The following is an 18569-nucleotide window of genomic DNA, read 5'->3' on the forward strand; positions in this document are numbered from 1 at the left end:
GTCTACACAAAACCCTAAAGAACACCACGCAAAGGGGGCAAAAAGACCCTCCGTACCGAACTAACGGCACGGAGGTACACCCTTTGCGTCCCAGAGCTTCCAGCAACAAATTAGACAAGCTGGACAGAAAAAATAGCAAACAAATAGCAAAGAAGAACTTAGCTATGCAGAGCAGCAGGCCACAGGAATGATCCAGGGAAAAGCAAGTCCAACACTGGAACATTGACAGGAAGCCAGGATCAAAGCATTAGGTGGAGTTAAGTAGAGAAGCACCTAACGACCTCACCAGATCACCTGAGGGAGGAAACTCAGAAGCCGCAGTACCACTTCCCTCCACCAACAGAAGCTAACAGAGAGAATCAGCCGAAGTACCACTTGTGACCACAGGAGGGAGCTCTGCCACAGAATTCACAACAGGACTGCTCCAGCACCGACGGATGAGGCATCCACCTCCATTATAAAAGCTTTATCTACATCGGGGAGATGTAGAATGGGAGCGCTAGCGAAGAGGAACATGATAAGAGAGGAAGGCCTTGGAGACCTCCTCTGACCACAGTTTGGGATTTGCTCTCTTCTTGGTGAGGGCTACCAAGGGAGCTACCAAAATTGAAAAGTGGGGAATGAACAGGCAATAATAGTTAATGAACCCCATAAAGCGCTGCACTGCTCTGAGAGAATGGGGTTCCTGCCAGTCCATCACAGCCTGTAGCTTGGCAGGATCCATGGCCAATCCCTGAGCAGAGAAGTTATAGCCCAGAAAAGGCAAGGACTCTTGCTCAAACACACACTTCTCCAAATTGGCATAGAGGGAGTTTGCCTGTAGGAGGTCAAAGGCTTTGCAAACATCTCTCTGGTGGGAGTCTATATCTGGAGAGTAGATGAGAATATCGTCCAGATAGACTATGACCGAGGTGGTGAGCATATCCCAGAAGATATCGTTCACAAAGTCTTGGAAAACGGCAGGAGCATTACAGAGCCCGAAGGGCATCACCAGGTATTCATAGTGCCTGTCTGTGGTGTTAAATGCCGTCTTCCATCCGTCCCCCTCACGGATTCGAATCAGGTTGTAAGCACCCCACAAATCAAGCTTAGTAGATATCAGGGGCAAAGGGTACTTGTTCTTAATGGTGATGGTGTTAAGACCCTTGTAATCTATGCATGGACATAGTTCTCCGTTATTCTTCTGCACGATGAAGAACCCACCCCTGCAGGTGACACTGACTTCCTAATGAATCCTCTTGCCAGATTCTCCTGGATGTATTGGATCATTGTCTCCGTCTTCGGGGAGGCTCTGCACCAGGCAAGAGGCCAATAGGACAGTCATAGGGGCGATGAGGCGGAAGGGTCTCCACAGCCCTCTTGGAAAAAATGTCCACATAGGGCCAATAGTGCTTGGGCAGAAAGGAAAGATCTGCGGGTACTTCTGTAGTAGCAACCTGAATGCACTCCCTCAGACATCTACCCTCACAAGATTCACTCCATCCCAAAATTCCAGGGTATCCCTAACAGGATCTCATCAATCCCCTCGGGAATGACTAGCAAAGCGATACTCTCCTGATGGGATGATGACTGAATGAAAGAGATGGTTTGATGATTAAACTGTGACGGCAAAGTCGACCCATTTACCACTCGTACGGTCACTGGCTTGGCGAGCATCACCAGGGGTATGGCATGCCCTTGGGCGAAGGCAGAAGACATGAAGTTGCCCTCTGCCCTGGAATCCACGCAAAGCTCGTCCATGTGAGTGGATGGGCCTATGGTAATTGTCCCCTTGAAGGACAATTTGGAGGAAAACGTCGCCGTGTCTACTGTACTGTCTCCTACAACCACTAGACGCTGACATTTTCCCAACCGCTGGGGACATTTTCTGGCATAATGTCCCAACTGCTGGCAGACAGGACAGAGCATGGGTAATCGAGCGACCCGTGACTTAGATCCCGCTCGAGAAACCTTCATGGCCTCATGTGGCTCGGATGCCTGAATCGGAGATTCCACAGGCCTGGCAAAGGTGGGAGCCAGCCGAAACCTCTGCCTACACTGGGCTCGCTCCAACCTTCGTTCGATAAAAAGGTCGATGCGAGTGGAGACCGCTATTAGCTCCTCCAGTGTGGTGGGAATCTCCCTAGCAGCCAAAGCGTCCTTCACATGGTCAGCCAGCCCCCTCCAAAATACAGGGATGAGGGCTTTATCCGGCCACTCCAGCTCAGATGCTAAAGTCTGGAAGTGGACTGGAAAATGGTTGACCATGGATGAGCCCTGTGTCAGTGCCAGGAGTTGGAACGCCATATCATGGGTGACTTGAGGTCCCAAAAAGACCTGTTTCAGAATGCTCACTGCACCACATGATCGTTGTGCTCCCACAGCGGCATAGCCCACTCCAATGCCCTGTCCGACAAGAGAGATATGAATCCCACTTTAACCCGCTCTGAGGGAAAACATGCAGCCAGGAGCTCAAGGTGTATTGCACACTGGTTCACGAATCCCCTACATGACTTGCTATCGCCAGAGAACTTATCTGGCAGCAGGAGGCAGGATAAGATCGGAACAGGGGTGGCAGTGGACAAACTAGTTGCAGCCAACATCAGCGGTAACATCAACAACTGAGGTTGGGCACTCAAGAGCCGCCAACCAGCCCTTCAGCTGCTGGATGTACCGCTGCAGTTGCTGTTCGTCCGCCAAGAGAGGAAAAACTCAACTAAAGATGTACCGCACAAAGTGCGTACGGCGCCGCTCTGGTGGACGCCACTAACCACCCTGACTAGGGCCTGGAAAGTGCACTAATTGCGCATGGCACCGTACTGACGGTTGCTGCTAATTTGACGCAGTATGATCGTGCGCTTGTGCTGGATTGCACTATCTGGCGCTAGTCAGCTCCAAACACCCAAACCACATACAACAACACTAGGGAGGGGACAGATTAGGAGCTTTCAAAAGAACATTTACTTTTTCCATTTACTTAGCCATATGTTATACAATTCTCTGAATCGCTTGAGGGTTAAAAATGCTCAATACACCCCTAGTTGAATTTCTCAAAAGCTGTAGCTTTAACCCCTTAATCCCATATGACGTACTATCCCGTCAAGGTGACCTGGGACTTAATTCCCAGTGACGGGATAATACGTCACATGCGATCGGCTGCACTCACGGGGGGAGCGCGACCGATCGCGACCGGGTGTCAGCTGACTATCGCAGCTGACATCCGGCACTATGTGCCAGGAGCGGTCACAGACCGCTCCCGGCACATTAACCCCCGGCACACTGCGATCAAACATGATTGCAGGGTTCCGGCGGTACAGGGAAGCATCGCGCAGGGAGGGGGCTTCCTGCGTGCTTCCCTGAGGCGATGTGTTCACCTTGTACCGAGCATCTACTCCCTGCAGGCCCCGAATACAAAATGACCGTGGAGCTATTTCCGGGTCCTGCAGGGAGGTGGCTTACCAAGTGCCTGCTCAGAGCAGGCGCTGGTAAGCCTGGAGCGCTGCATATCAGATAGCTGATCTGACACAGTGCTCTGCAAAGTGTCAGATCAGCGATCTGTCTCTATACAGTGATGTCCCCCCTGGGACAAAGTAAAAAAGTTAAAAAAAAATGTTTTAAATGTAGAAAAAAAATGCCTAAATAAAGATGCAAAAATAATTATTTTTTCTATAAAATAGTTTTTATTGTATAAAACCGCCAAAACATTAAAAAAAAAAAATCTAAATGAGGTATCGCTGTAATCGTACTGACCCGAATACTAAAACTGCTTTATCCATTTTACCAAACGTGGAACGGTAAAAACGCTCCCCCCCCCCTCCCAAAAGAAATTCATGAATAGCTGGTTTTTGGTCAGTCTGCCTCACAAAAATCAGAATAAAAAGTGATCAAAAAATGTCACATGCCCAAAAATGGTACCTATAAAGACGTCAACTTGTCCCGCAAAAAATAAGACCTCACATGACTCTGTGGACCAAAATATGGAAAAATTATAGGTCTCAAAATGTGGAGACGCAAAAAATATTTTTTGCAATAAAAAGCATCTTTTAGTGTGTGACGGCAGCCAATCATAAAAATCTGCCAATAAACCCGCTATAAAAGTAAATCAAACCCCCCCTTCATCACCCCCTTAGTTAGGGAAACATAAAAAAAATAAACAAATATATTTATTTCCATTTTCCAATTAGGGGTAGGGTTAGGGCTAGGGTTAGGGCTGGGGTTAGGGTTATGGTTGGGGCTAGGGTTAGGGCTGGGGCTAAAGTTAGGGTTAAGGTTGGGGCTAAAGTTAGAGTTAGTGCTACAGTAAGGGTTGGGGCTAAAGTTAGGGTTAGGGTTGGGGCTAAAGTTAGGGTTAGGGTTTAGATTACATTAACGGTTGGGATTAGGGTTAGGGGTGTGTCAGGGTTAGGGTTGTGGTTAGGGTTATGGTTGGGATTAGGGTTAGGGGTGTGTTTGGGATAGGGTTTCAGTTAGAATTGGGGGTTTCCACTGTTTAGGCACATCAGGGCTCTCTAAACGTGACATGGCATCTGATCTCAATTCCAGCCAATTCTGCATTGAAAAAGTAAAACCGTGCTCCTTCCCTTCCGAGCTCTCCCGTGCACCAAATCAGGGGTTTACCCCAACATATAGGGTATCAGCATACTCAGGACATATTGGACAACAACTCTTGGGGTCCAATTTCTCTTGTTACCCTTGGGAAAATAAAAATTTGGGGGGCTAAAAAAACATTTTTGTGGGAAAAAATACATTTTTATTTTCACGACTCTGCATTATAAACTGTAGTGAAACACTTGGGGGTTCAAAGTTCTCACAAAACATCTAGATAAGTTCCTTGGGGGTCTAGTTTCCAATATGGAGTCACTTGTGGGTGATTTCTACTGTTTAGGTGCATCAGGGGCTCTGCAAATGCAACGTGACACCTGCAGACCAATCCATCTAAGTCTGCATTCCAAATGGCTCTCCTTCCCTTCCGAGCTCTGCCAAACGTGACATGGTGTCCCATCTCAATTCCAGTCAATTTTGCATTAAAAAGTCAAATGCCATGCGCCCAAACAGTGGTTTACTCCCACATATGGGGTATCGGCGTACTCAGGACAAATGGCACAACAACTTTTCTCATGCAATTTCTTCTCTTACCCTTGAAAAAAATAACAAATTGGGGGTGAAAATATCATATTTGTGAAACAGTATGATTTTTTATTTTGACGGCTCTGTATTATAAACTTCTGTGAAGCACTTGGTGGGTCAAAGTGCTCACCACACATCTAGATAAGTTCCTTAGGGGGTCTACTTTCCAAAATGGTGAGTTGTGGGGGGTTTCAATGTTTAGGCACATCAGGGGCTCTCCAAACGCAACATGGCGGCCCATCTCAATTCCAGTCAATTTTGCATTGAAAAGTCAAACAGCACTCCTTCCCTTCCAAGTTCTGCCATGCGCCCAAACAGTGATTTACCCCCACATATGGGGTATCGGCGTACTCATAACAAATGTCACAACAACTTTTGGGGTCCAATTTATTCTCTTAATCTTGGGAAAATAAAAAATTGGGGGCGAAAAGATCATATTTGTGAAAAAATATGATTTATTATTTTTACGGCTCTGCATTATAAACTTCTGTGAAGCACTTGATGGGTTAAAGTGCTCACCACATATCTAGATAAGTTCCTTAGGGGGTCTACTTTCCAAAATGGTGTCACTTGTGGGGGGTTTCAATGTTTACGCACATCAGGGGCTCTCCAAACGCAACATGGCGTCCCATCTCAATTCATGTCAAATTTGCATTGAAAAGTCAGACAGCGATCCTTCGCTTCCGAGCTCCGCCATGCGCTCAAACAGTGGTTTACCGCCACATATGGGGTATCGGCGTACTCAGGACAAATTGTACAACAACTTTTGGGGTCCATTTCCTCCTGTTACCCTTAGTAAAATAAAACAAATTGGAGCTGAAGAAATTTTTTTGCGAAAAAAAATTAAATGTTCATTTTTTTAAAACATTCCAAAAATTCCTGTAAAACACCTGAAGGGTTAATAAACTTCTTGAATGTGGTTTTGAGCACCTTGAGGGGTTCAGTTTTTAGAATGGTGTCACACTTGGTTATTTTCTATCATATAGACCCCTCAAAATGACTTCAAATGTGATGTGGTCCCTTAAAAATATTGGTGTTGTAAAAATGAGAAATTGCTGGTCAACTTTTAACCCTTATAACTCCCTAACAAAAAAAATGTTGGTTCCAAAATTGTGCTGATGTAAAGTAGACATGTGGGAAATGTTACTTATTAATTATTTTGTGTGACATACAGTTATATGAAAAAGTTTGGGCACCCCTATTAATCTTAAGCTTAATGTTTTATAAAAATTATTTTTTTTGCAACAGCTATTTCAGTTTCATATATCTAATAACTGTTGGACACAGTAATGTTTCTGTCTTGAAATGAGGTTTATTGTACTAATAGAAAATGTGCAATCTGCATTCAAACAAAATTTGACAGGTGCATAAGTATGGGCACCCTTATTATTTTCTTGTTTTAAATACTCCTACCTACTTTTTACTGACTTACTAAAGCACTTTTTTTGGTTTTCTAACCTCATTGATCTTTGAACTCATGAGAAAAGCTACTTAAAGTGGCCACTTGCAAGTTGTTCTCCTGTTTGAATCTCCTCTGAAGAGTGGCATCATGGGCTCCTCAAAACAACTGTCTAATGATCTGAAAACAAAGATTATTCAACATAGTTGTTCAGGGGAAGGATACAAAAAGCTGTCTCAGAGATTTAACCTGTGAATTTCCACTGTGAGGAACATAGTAAGGAAATGCAAGAACACAGGTACAGTTCTTGTTAAGGCCAGAAGTGGCAGGCCAAGAAAAACATCAGAAAGGCAGAGAAGAAGAATGGTGAGATCAGTCAAGGACAATCCTCAGACCACCTCCAGAGAGCTGCAGCATCAACTTGCTGCAGATGGTATCACTGTGCATCGGTCAACTATACAACGCACTTTGCACAAGGAGAAGCTGTATGGGAGAGTGATGCGACAGAAGCCATTTCTGCAAGTACGCCACAAACAGAGTTGGATGAGGTATGCAAAAGCAGATTTAAAGAAGCCAAATTCTTTTTGTGAAGAAGGTCCGGTGGACTGATGAAACCAAGATTGAGTTGTTTGGTCATACAAAAAGGCATTATGCATGGCGGCCAAAAAACACAGCATTCCAAGAAAAACACTTGCTACCCACAGTAAAATTTGGAGGAGGTTCCATCATGCTTTGGGGCTGTGTGGCCAATGCCGGCATCGGGAATCTTGTTAAAGTTGAGGTACGCATGGATTCCTCTCAGTATCAGCAGATTCTTGACAATAATGTTCATGAATCAGTGACAAAGTTGAAGTTACGCAGGGGATGGCTCTTTCAGCAAGACAATGATCCAAAACACTGCACCAAATCTACTCAGGCATTCATGCAGAGGAACAATTACACTGTTCTGGAATGGCCATCCTAGTCCCCAGACCTGAATATCATTGAACATCTGTGGGATCATTTGAAGAGGGTTGTCCATGCTTGGCGACAATCAAACTTAACTGAACTGGAATTGTTTTGTAAAGAGGAATGGTCAAAAATACCTTAATCCAGGATCCAGGAACTCATTAAAAGCTACTAGAGGCTGTTATTTTTGCAAAAGGAGGGCTTACTAATTATCAATGTCACTTTTCTGGTGGGGTGCCCATACTTATGCACCTGTCAAATTTTGTTTGAATGCAGATTGCACATTTTCTGTTAGTACAATAAACCTCATTTCAAGGCAGAAATATTACTGTGTCCAACAGTTATTAGATATATGAAACTGAAATAGCTGTTGGAAAAACATTTTTTTTATAAAACATTAAGCTTAAGATTAATAGGGGTGCCCAAGCTTTTTCATATAACTGTATCTCTGTGATTTAAGGGCATAAAAATTCAAATTTGGAAAATTGCTACATTTTCAAAATTTTCATCAAATTTCCATTTTTTTCACAAATAAACGCATGTTATATCTAAGATATTTTACCACTATCATGAAGTACAATATGTCATGAGAAAACAATGTCAGAATCGCCAAGATCCGTTGAAGCATTCCAGAGTTATAACCTCATAAAGGGACAGTGGTCAGAATTGTAAAAATTGGCCCGGTCATTAACGTGCAAACCACCCTTGGGGCTTAAGGGGTTAAAAATGGTCTCACATGTGGGAGTTTTTGCTGTTTTGGGTTGTTAGGGGCTGTTCAAATATGACATTGCATCTGCAATCTATTCCAGCCAAAATTGCTCTCCCAAATTCAATTGCTGTGTAAAAGGTTCCTTCCCTACCAGCCCTGCCATGTGCCCAAACACTAGTGTTCCACCACATATGGAGTATCACACTACAAATTGTATGGTCCATTTTCTCCTGTTACTCCTGTGAAAATTAAAATTTTGGGGCTGTAACTACATTTTTGCTGGAAAAATCTATCTTTTCATTTTCACGACTCAATGTTATAAAATTCTGTGAAGCACCTGTGGGTTCAAGGTCATCACTACAACTTGAAGGGCCACTTGTGAGGGTTTCTACTGTTTAGGCACATCAGGGGCTCTGCAAATGGAACATGGCTTCCACGATCTATTCCAGTCAATTTTGTGCTCCTTACCTTCCGTGCCCTGCTGTGTGCCCAAACATTATCTTCCCACCACATATGGGGTTTTGTTGAACTCAAGACAAATTGCACAACAAATTGATGGTCCATTTTCTCTTGTTACCCTTCTGAAAATGTAAAATTTGGGGCTAACGCAACAATTTTGTGTGAAAAATGTATTTTTTCATTTTCACATCTCAACATTATAATTTTTTTTAAGCGCCTGCTGACTCAAGGTGCTCACTACACATATAGATAAGTTCCTTGAGGGGTGTTGTTTCCAAAATGTGGTCATGGGCTCTTAAAATTCAACAAGACAACTGGTATCAATACAGCCAATTTTACGCTTCAAAAATCAAATGGTGCTCTTTCCCTTCCGAGCCATGCCGTGCGCAAAAACAGTAGCCCACCACTTATGGAGTATCAGCATACTCAGGAGATATTGCACAACAAATTGTATGGTTTCTTTTCTCTTGTTACCCTTCTGAAAATTTAAAATTTGGGGCTGAAGCAACGTTTTTGACAGAAAAATAATTTTCTTCATTTACATGGCTCAACGTTATAAAATTCTATAAAACACCTGCGAATTCAAGGTGCTCATCACACCTCTAGAAAAATTCCTTGAGATGTAGTTTACAAAATGTGGTTACTTGTTGGGGGTTTCCACTGTTTAGGCAAACCAGGGGCTCTGCAAAAGCAACATGGCATCAGCTATCTATTCCAGCAAATTTTGCATTCCAAAAGTACAGTGGCGCTCCTTCCCTTCCGAGCACTGCCATATGCCACAACAGTAGTTTTCCACCACATATGGGGTATATGTGTACTCAGCAAAAACTTGCAAAAAAAATTGTGTAGTTCATGTTCTCCTGCTGAAAATTTAAAATTTGGGGCTAAGGGAACATTTTTGTGGGAAGAATTAAAATGCTAATTTTTCCTTCCACATTCCTTTAATTTCCGTGAAGCACTTAAAAGGTTAATAAACTTCTTGAATGTTGTTTTGAAAACTTTCAAGGGTTCCGTACTTAAAATGATGTTATTTTCTGTCACATAGGCCCCTCAAAGTCACTTCAAATGTGAAGTTGTCCTAAAAAATGGTTTTGTAAATTTTCATTGAAAAATGAGAAATTGCTGATAAACTTTTAACCCATCTAACTTTAGATGAAAAAAAAAAAGAATTATGTTTCAATGAGTGTGCTGATGTAAAATAAACATGTGGTAAATGTTATGCATTACCGTATTTTCCGGATTATAAAACACTCCGGATTATAAGACACACACCAAATTTTGAGGAGAAAAATAAGAAAAAAATATTTTTTAATAAATTGGTGGTGCTTCTTATAATCTTTGTATCTTATTGCTTACTGCGGGTGGTGGCTGCAGTGAAGCGGGGTCCCAGGGTCGCTGCTGGAGGAGGCAGGTGTGGGGTGATGCTCCAGGCCGCAGGCAGGGATGAGTGGGGCTCCGATGTGTGGAGCGCTGCTGCGGGGATCTTTGCTGCTGTGGGGTGCTTGTGCTGCTGCCGGGTGTCTCCGGATGCCTGGTGGTTGCTGGCCATTGATGCTTGTGTCTCCGATGCCCAGCAGTGCTGCGTGGGTGTCTGGCGCTGCCTGGGGCTCTGCCGACATTTTGCATCAGGCCAGAGCCCCGGCACTTCCAGGGTTCCACGTGCGCTGGTCTCCGGGAATATGGCCGCGGCCAGGGGCGGCGCATGTGCTGAAATCTCATCTCTTGAGATCTTGATCCCGAGACGAAAATCAGCGCATGCGCTGCCCCCGGTGGCGGCCATATTCCTGAAGACCAGTGCACGTGGAACCCTGGAAGTGCTGGGGCTCTAGCCTGTCGCAAAATGTTGGCAGAGCCCCGGGCAGCGCCGGACACCCACGCAGCACCGACGGGCACTGGAGACAGCTGCAGCAATGGCCAGCAACCGCCGGGCACCTGGAGACACCCGGACACCCCCAGGTAAGGCATGCTCGCTTTCTAAGACGCACCCCCATTTTCCCCCCAAGTTTGGTGGAAAAAAGTGCATCTTACAAAGCGAAAAATACGTAACTATTTTGTGTGAAATAAATATCAGGCTTAAAGGGAACCTGTCACCTGAATTTGGCGGGACTGGTTTTGGGTCACATGGGCGGAGTTTTCGGGTGTTTGATTCACCCTTTCCTTACCCGCTGGCTGCATGCTGGCTGCAATATTGGATTGAAGTGCATTCTCTGTCCTCCATAGTACACGCCTGCACAAGGCAAGATTGCTTTGCGCAGGCGTGTGCTATGGAGGACAGAGAATGAACTTCAATCCAATATTGCAGCCAGCATGCAGCCAGCGGGTAAGGAAAGGGTGAATCAAACACCCGAAAACTCCGCCCATATGACCCAAAACCAGTCCTGCCAAATTCAGGTGACAGAGTCCCTTTAAGGGCAAAAATTCAATGTTTGAAAATTGTTAAATTTCCTATATTTTCACAAAAAATATCAACCTAAATTTACCACTAACACAAAGTACAATAAGTCACAAAAAACAGTCTCAGAATCAGTGGGACACGTTGAAGCGACACTGGTCAGAATTGTAAAACTTGGCCTGGTCAGGAAGGTAAAAACAGGCTTTATGGTGAAACGGGTTAATGATCTAAAAGATTAGATTAAAAATGTTGTTTCAATTATTGTAGATTACATTAAACTAAGATGTATACTGCAGTATATGGAGCATGTTCATGTTCATGAATTAGAGGTTGACTTAGACCAGCTGACTGGGTATAACATGACAGATGAAGTTCAATGGGGAGATTTTAGAATAGTACCTGTTACAACTTAGCAGGGATTGGGGACATATTATGTCTTCTAGATATTCCTATACAAGACTATGCTATTGTATATCGGCAAATATTTCAACTGCAGAAGAGAATTTAAACTAATACTTACCGTAAATGTATATAAAACAGTCCATAAGTGTACTTCTAGTGGTAGCAGACCAAGGTTCTTCTTAGCATTGTTTAGGAAATAACGTTTCCACCATATACTGTATGCCTATAGGAGATTATTCATTCATATGTTTCATATTCCTATAAGAGATCTTGAGATTCTAAATTTGCAATTATTCTATCTCAGCAGAAGAAAGAGAATAAAACCATAACGTGTCTAAATACTGCATAGTTCATAAGACTATGACTTCCACTGATTTGGGTAATAATATTTGTATCTAACACATGTCTGCGTCTACTTGGGTTTTGGTAGCTTTTCTAAAAATCCAGATAAATTGTCAATCAACACCTATAAATATGTTTAACCGGTTATAATAATAAAAAAAATTGTAATGCGTTTGTTTTAATATTTCTTTATTAAGGAGACATCTTACAAAATAACAAAGACGAAACAATGATTTCACACAAACATTGAACATTTTGAGGTGAGCAGGAAAGCACAGCCCAAAAGATACCTTCCAATAACTTCACCTCACTCATCTTCAGAAAACACTGAGACAAAGACAGTATACATGCATATTTATTCTGAGTGCACCCTCAAAGGAACACTTCTCTTGGAAATTATGGCTTTTATATCATAGCAGAAATTATTATACAGACAGCACAAGACACAGAAAGGATTCATCCTTGGGCCAGGGTAAAGGCCATAATCTATTGCATGGATACATGGCCATTAACATTTAGCAGTTTACAAGACATCACCCACACGTACACAAATTTAAAAAATTGATTAGACACTGACCCGCCCATTTTCAACATATACCTATATTTTTCTATATATCATCTATATGTATGTATATATTTATATATATATATATATATATATATATATATATATATATATATATATATATATATATATATATATATATATACCTATGTACTGTAATTTCTTCTTGGCATGCATACATTCAAAAATATAAGTAAAAACATAAGTTAACTCTTAGATGTATTCAAATAACTATATTTTAAAACCTTTATATTGCCTATATTATCAAACTCATCGTTTATGAGCCAAAGGCTATGCGTACCTTAACAGTGACTGTCTTTAAAGAAAAAATCTGGCACCACAGTACAGGAAAGTAGGACACAAACAGATGGCAGTGGGACAAATTGAATGCAAAGGTGTAACGTGCAGGGGAGGTTGGGATCCATGCCCCGTTGCAATAAGTCACACTGCCTTGGTGAGAGGATTAGATGTTTGCCCTGGGTGAGGTCTTGCTATGGTGCCCCTGAATCTATGTCATTTTTTTTCATTAAAAACAGGCACAAGTAACAGTAGAAGAGCACGTGTAACTAGCCTTATTGTTAACCTGTTTACCCCATGGCAAAATCAAAGTCAGCACACACTATAGGGTTATACATTTTAGCTGAATATTTTTTATCCTAACTAAGATGTTTCAGATCACAAAAATATATCATGTCAGTAAACAGGTTAAAAGATGAGTAAATATTTGGTCTCAATCAATATGTGCGGCACATAGCTATGCCCCATGCTGTTATGTATAAAGTGTTACATGCATACTATATACAATATATCAAACATACATCCAGCTCCTGACCATCCACTCACTTCTCTGACCATACAGGATGTGAAGTATGTGCCATAGTGCTCAGCATGCATAATATAGCTGCTTTTTACTGTCTTCTTTCTAGTCTACCCTGTAATGCCCATCCCACTTATACTTTATGGCCCTTTATCTTTCCTCTGATGTATCTATATGGCATGCTTTACCTTTATTAAACTCTGAAATTGAAAAAATAAACCACTTTCTACCTTTTGTCGTTTCTTTGTAAGCAACCAAGTTTGGACTCCAAAGTTGTAAAATTGTTGACTTAACTTTTCTGCATTTGTTATGGTTCTACATATTATTTCACATGAAATATATTATTTAATTCTACAAGTTTACCTACATCAGCACTTAAAATCTTACAGCTACCATATGGAATCATTGAAGCTGTAAATTCCTACAAATTATAGGTTTTATTCCTAACCAATAATGTTTTGTGCATTGAGCAATCTACTGAATCGTTCTTAACTGCCAAAAACTAGGACCGGGCAATACTATAGTGTGAAGTATAGTACAACTCATTTCCTAAGGACATTAACATGTCACGCACCCTGCTCACTAGAAAAAGAAATTCCAACAAGTTATAATTACAATAAACTCTGACCTTATTATGAGTTTCAAATATCATTGTACAAAAATTGCATTAGGATGGTTTATCAGCACGACATGACTGATCAAACCAAGTGATCGCTGCAGCCATGGCATGCCGGAGCAGTTCAGTGCACGTTCCCACCTCCTTGAGTGTCATCTATCTTTGCCCTTTTCTGCCTCCTCTAAAATCAGAGCTGTCAATGAAGGAAGAAAGGGATTGAAATAGATGAACAACAAGATGGTGGGAAGGTTGCTGTATGCAATAACAACACTGGAGCTGATCTGCAGTACCCAAGAACGGCCTCTACATAGCATGATGGAACCGTGAGTTTTTGCACCAGGTGTGGCCCCCATTAATCTGTTATTCATTACTTATCTTAAGGACAGGTTATCAATATTGAAATAGTGGGAAGCTTCTTAAACAAGTAAGGACAAATTAGCTGAATATTTATTTTCCTATAACTTGTTTCTTATGACCAATAGAAAATTGACAAAATCCTCTTAGATCGCATACATTTTTCTAGCTTTTGTATCCTGCTTTGAAGTCTTTTAAAGTAGAAACCTGACATATTGAAAAAGTTTTCCAATATACAGGGAGCTTGATATAAAGCAATAGGTGAATCAATATATATATATACACCTCCTGCATGTATCATTTAGAAAGTTGTTGAGTAGTGATGAGCGAATATACTCATTACTCTAGATTTCCCGAGCACGCTCGGGGGTCCTCCGAGTATTTTTTAGTGCTTGGAGATTTAGTTTTTCTTGCCGCAGCTGAATGATTTACATCTGATAGCCAGCATAAGTACATGTGGGGATTCCCTAGCAACCAGGCAACCCCCACATGTACTTATGCTGGCTAACAGATGTAAATCATTCAGCTGCGGCAAGAAAAACTAAATCTCCGAGCACTAAAAAATACTCTGAGGACCCCCGAGCATGCTCGAGAAATCTCAAGTAACGAGTATATTAGCTTATCACTATTGTTGAGTTAATATTAATTAGCAGCCCAGAGAAAGAAATTTCAGAACATTTTGTAACTTAATTGGAGGCAGAAAACAATTAATCTTTTGCAGAATTTATATAATGAGATCCACAGGGGTTCTTGCTGCTGTGAATTTTGCTAAGGATTTTTTGTCCCTTGTGAATGTAGCCTAAATGTTAAGCTACATTTTGTTAAGTGCTATACACTCTTCTACAACTCACTTACCAAGACACAGTTAAGAAATTCCGTTTGGCTGCACCTAATAGTAATCTATTTATAAAATATTTTGCATACAAAAACTTGACAGAGTAAATTATAAACCCATTCTACTATAATCTATTTTGAAGCTCTTGGTGTTATTCATAAAACATAAAAGGATAAACTCTTTCAAGTAATTGTGTGGTCATTTAGAACTCAAGATTTGTATGAAAACAGGATTTATTCGTAAGCCTACACAACTATATTACCACTTTGCTTGGCCTTTCTGTGAGTCTCAATTCTATATTTTTCATTAAACAAAAACAATGATTCCCATGATATAGAATATATATATATATATATATATATATATATATATATATATATATATATATATATATAAATATATATATATATATTATATAATATATATATATATATTAATATAAATTAAATATCATCATAGTATCTAAACAACCAATATATGCAAGTCATTTTGTACCTTTCTTTTATCCTTCAAGTTCAAAGGTCTCTTTCTCCTGCTTAACTCTAGTTGTTCTTCTTTTAGGTTCATCATCTAGGCCCTGATTCATAAAAGTATTTATGCCAAAAACACACTTTTGGCATTTTCATAATAATTTTCATCCAGAGGTCACAGAGAAGATGTGTTAAATTCATTAAGTGACATGTGCCTTTTAATGAATTTGGTGCATCCTTCTCCAAAACGCCCCTTAATTAACACTGGCATGTATAAACCATTCTTAATTACCTGGCTCTTTATCGTATGGTTCCAACTAAATTAGCCTTTATTGGGAAAAACAGCTACCTCAAATGAAAAGCCATTAATTGGTTGTCTTCTCTTCTTTTGCCATGTCCATTTACAATAACCAACTGCTTTGAGTGGCATTTTAAATAGCAATATTTTCCCTTTCTGTTGCTTAATAAGTATTTAGTAAAGTTATGACCAGCATTACTATAATAAGTAGTTCACTATTTCTACAAGGTCTTGTTATTTATTCATTCCAATAAGCGATATTATTTAGGAGAATATGTACTCTACCTAGTTACATCGATGATAAGAGTTTCTTTTCTAAAAATATGGAAGACGTTTCAATGAAGGGAGCATGTATAAATGTGCTCTCTCGTGGAAATACAGCAAAATATAAAATAACAATTTTGAGGTTTATCTTGTTGTAGTGACCTCTTAATCACAATGCATTAATGTGTACATATACAACAGGAATATGGGGATGAAACGCTAATCTCACTTCTGACATCCAGCGTAAGAAAATGTCTATCGCCTGTCAACCTATAAGCATATCAAATGTTTCTCAGTCCTTACCAAGTTTTTACAAAAAAAAACATAAAACTTATTAAATATATTCTTTAACAATTGACCTAATGAAGATGGATGTATTTACTGAGTAACTGTCAAAGTGATTGTATATATCAATATTATGTACGCATCATTTTGGAAGACTAATATGTCACATGTTTCCTTCATCTTACTTAAGAAAACAATACAAAATTGCAGAGAACACATAAAAGAGTGAAGCATAGAGCCAAACTATGCTTTTGAAGTTGACCCAAAGAAACTTCAAAAACGTGTACCGAAACTGCATTGTTTCCCGATGACACTTCTTTATGTGTTCGTTAAGTCTTGGCTGCTGTGTTGTAGGGAGAGCCAGTGAGTTAGCAGAAGGTGCTTATAGTCTGCATAGCAGAGTGTGAAGGGATAAGGGGAAAAAGATGTGTAGAAAGGGCTTATTACTTCTTGGAGCCCAATGCAAGGTCCACCTCCTCTTCGGGCTTGAGTGGATGCCACTGAGCAATGGGACGTCGTGGATTGGCCAGCATGTCAGACCAATGACGAAGCTCAGTTCCTGAGGCGCTGCATCCAACAAAGATCTTGCCAATTGCCTCATTCTTACCTAGCTTGTCGTAGTCCAACACAGTAATCACAACTTGCACTTTCTGTGAAGAATATGAAAAGAGAAAAAAAAATACACAGGAAAGGAATAAATGTATTGGTAACATAATATAAATAAATTATGCAGTTTTAAACATTTGTTGTTCTTCCAGATAGATAGTTAGGCTGATTACATTTCTTTTTACTACACAGACATCACCTAGACAGTTCTAGCTACAGTCATAAAAAGACCACCACCCCATGATTAAATATTAGAGAAGTTTGTGTATTGCCTGCATACCCTCAGTATAAACATAAGGATGAATGACCTCGGGGAGATCAAAACATCCAACACTGCGGAGACACCATCACGTGTTTCTCAACGCAATGATCCAGAACACTGCCCCCATCCCTTATGGGAAATATGCAAATGCATGTAGAAAAGCCGCGGAGACACCATCACGTGTTTCTCAACGCAAGTAATAAATAGCCAGGTCTTTAATCCTTATGTTTATAGTCCTTTTACCAGGCACTGCTCCTAATAGCCAGTTTCCTACTCCACACTGATGAGGGGCAAATACCCCGAAACAGCTGTCTGTGGATGGATACCATGTTTTGGCATAGGTGGTTTTCCTTTTGGATGCTGCCCTTCCCGTGGTTGTTCCTTCCCGGTGAAAGACCTGGCTATTTATTGCTTGCGTTGAGAAACACGTGATAGTGTCTCCGCAGCTTTTCTACATGCATTTGCATATTTCCCATAAGGGATGGGGGCAGTGTTCTGGATCACTGCGTTGAGAAACACATGATGGTGTCTCCGCGGTGTTGGATGTTTTGATCTCCCCAAGGTCATTCATTCTTATGTTTATATATCATTGTGAATAGACTGTTTCAGTGTATAGTGGGCGGGGGGGGGGAGGGGGATAGATCTGTGCTGAAATAACGCCAATCTCCATTTTTTTTCTTTACCGCATTTACAGTGGGGTGGTGCAGTCTCTTAGCCTGTCAGCAGTGCACACACACACAGCAATGTGCATGTGACGCACACAAGCAAGGGCATGTGTCATTGTGTATGTCTCATGTCCTTGCCCTATAAGAACCAACTATTTGCCCCGTTGCCACCATTTCCTCACTGCTGCAGCTTAGTGCTAGACAACACCGCTGCTGCTGTGGGCGCTATAGAGACTAAGAGTGTTTTTTTGGAGCGAATTGTCAGAGAGATAGGTTTAGGGAGTCAGGAGGAGTCGGGACTAGTTGTAATATCAGCCCTTTTCAGGGTAGGTTACAGCAGTTCATAGCACTGATTGCCAGGCCGGTCTGTGCCAGTGCTGTGCAAGTGTTTGTCACAGCAAATGGTGTAATCTAGCTCAGCCAATCCTTTTGGGCTAGTAGCATTGTCTGATAGTCATCTGAGTAGCCCGCCTGTGAAGCTAGCTACACCGCCTGTGTATCTCCCTGTGAAGCTAGCTACACCGCCAGTGTATCTCAATTTTTACTGCATCTAACCCAGTTAATAGTTTTGGGCCTAGGAGCAGTGTCTGCACGTCAGCACAGTAGCGCGCCTGTGAAACTAACTACACCACCTGTGTATCTCAATTTTCACTGCATCTAATCCAGTTGATACTTTAGGGCCCAGGTGCAGTGTCTGCATGTCAGCAGAATAGCCCGCCTGTGAAACTAACTAAACCGCCTGTGTATCTCAATTTTCACTGCATCCAATCCAGTT

General features: G+C 41.3%; 1 protein-coding gene across 1 annotated transcript in view; it reads right to left on the reverse strand.

The window, feature by feature from the left end:
* Positions 1–15503: 15503 nt before the first annotated feature.
* SYT2 (synaptotagmin 2) overlaps positions 15504–18569 on the reverse strand; it is a 332824-nt gene continuing 329758 nt past the window's right edge. Inside the window, exon 10 of the mRNA XM_069756485.1 lies at positions 15504–16911. Coding sequence (XP_069612586.1) covers positions 16705–16911 — 207 coding nt within the window. The 3' untranslated portion in view covers positions 15504–16704. The remainder of the gene's footprint in view (positions 16912–18569) is intronic.

The sequence above is a fragment of the Ranitomeya imitator genome, chromosome 3 (genome assembly GCF_032444005.1).
Source record: "Ranitomeya imitator isolate aRanImi1 chromosome 3, aRanImi1.pri, whole genome shotgun sequence".
In the NCBI taxonomy this organism is placed as follows: domain Eukaryota; kingdom Metazoa; phylum Chordata; class Amphibia; order Anura; family Dendrobatidae; genus Ranitomeya; species Ranitomeya imitator.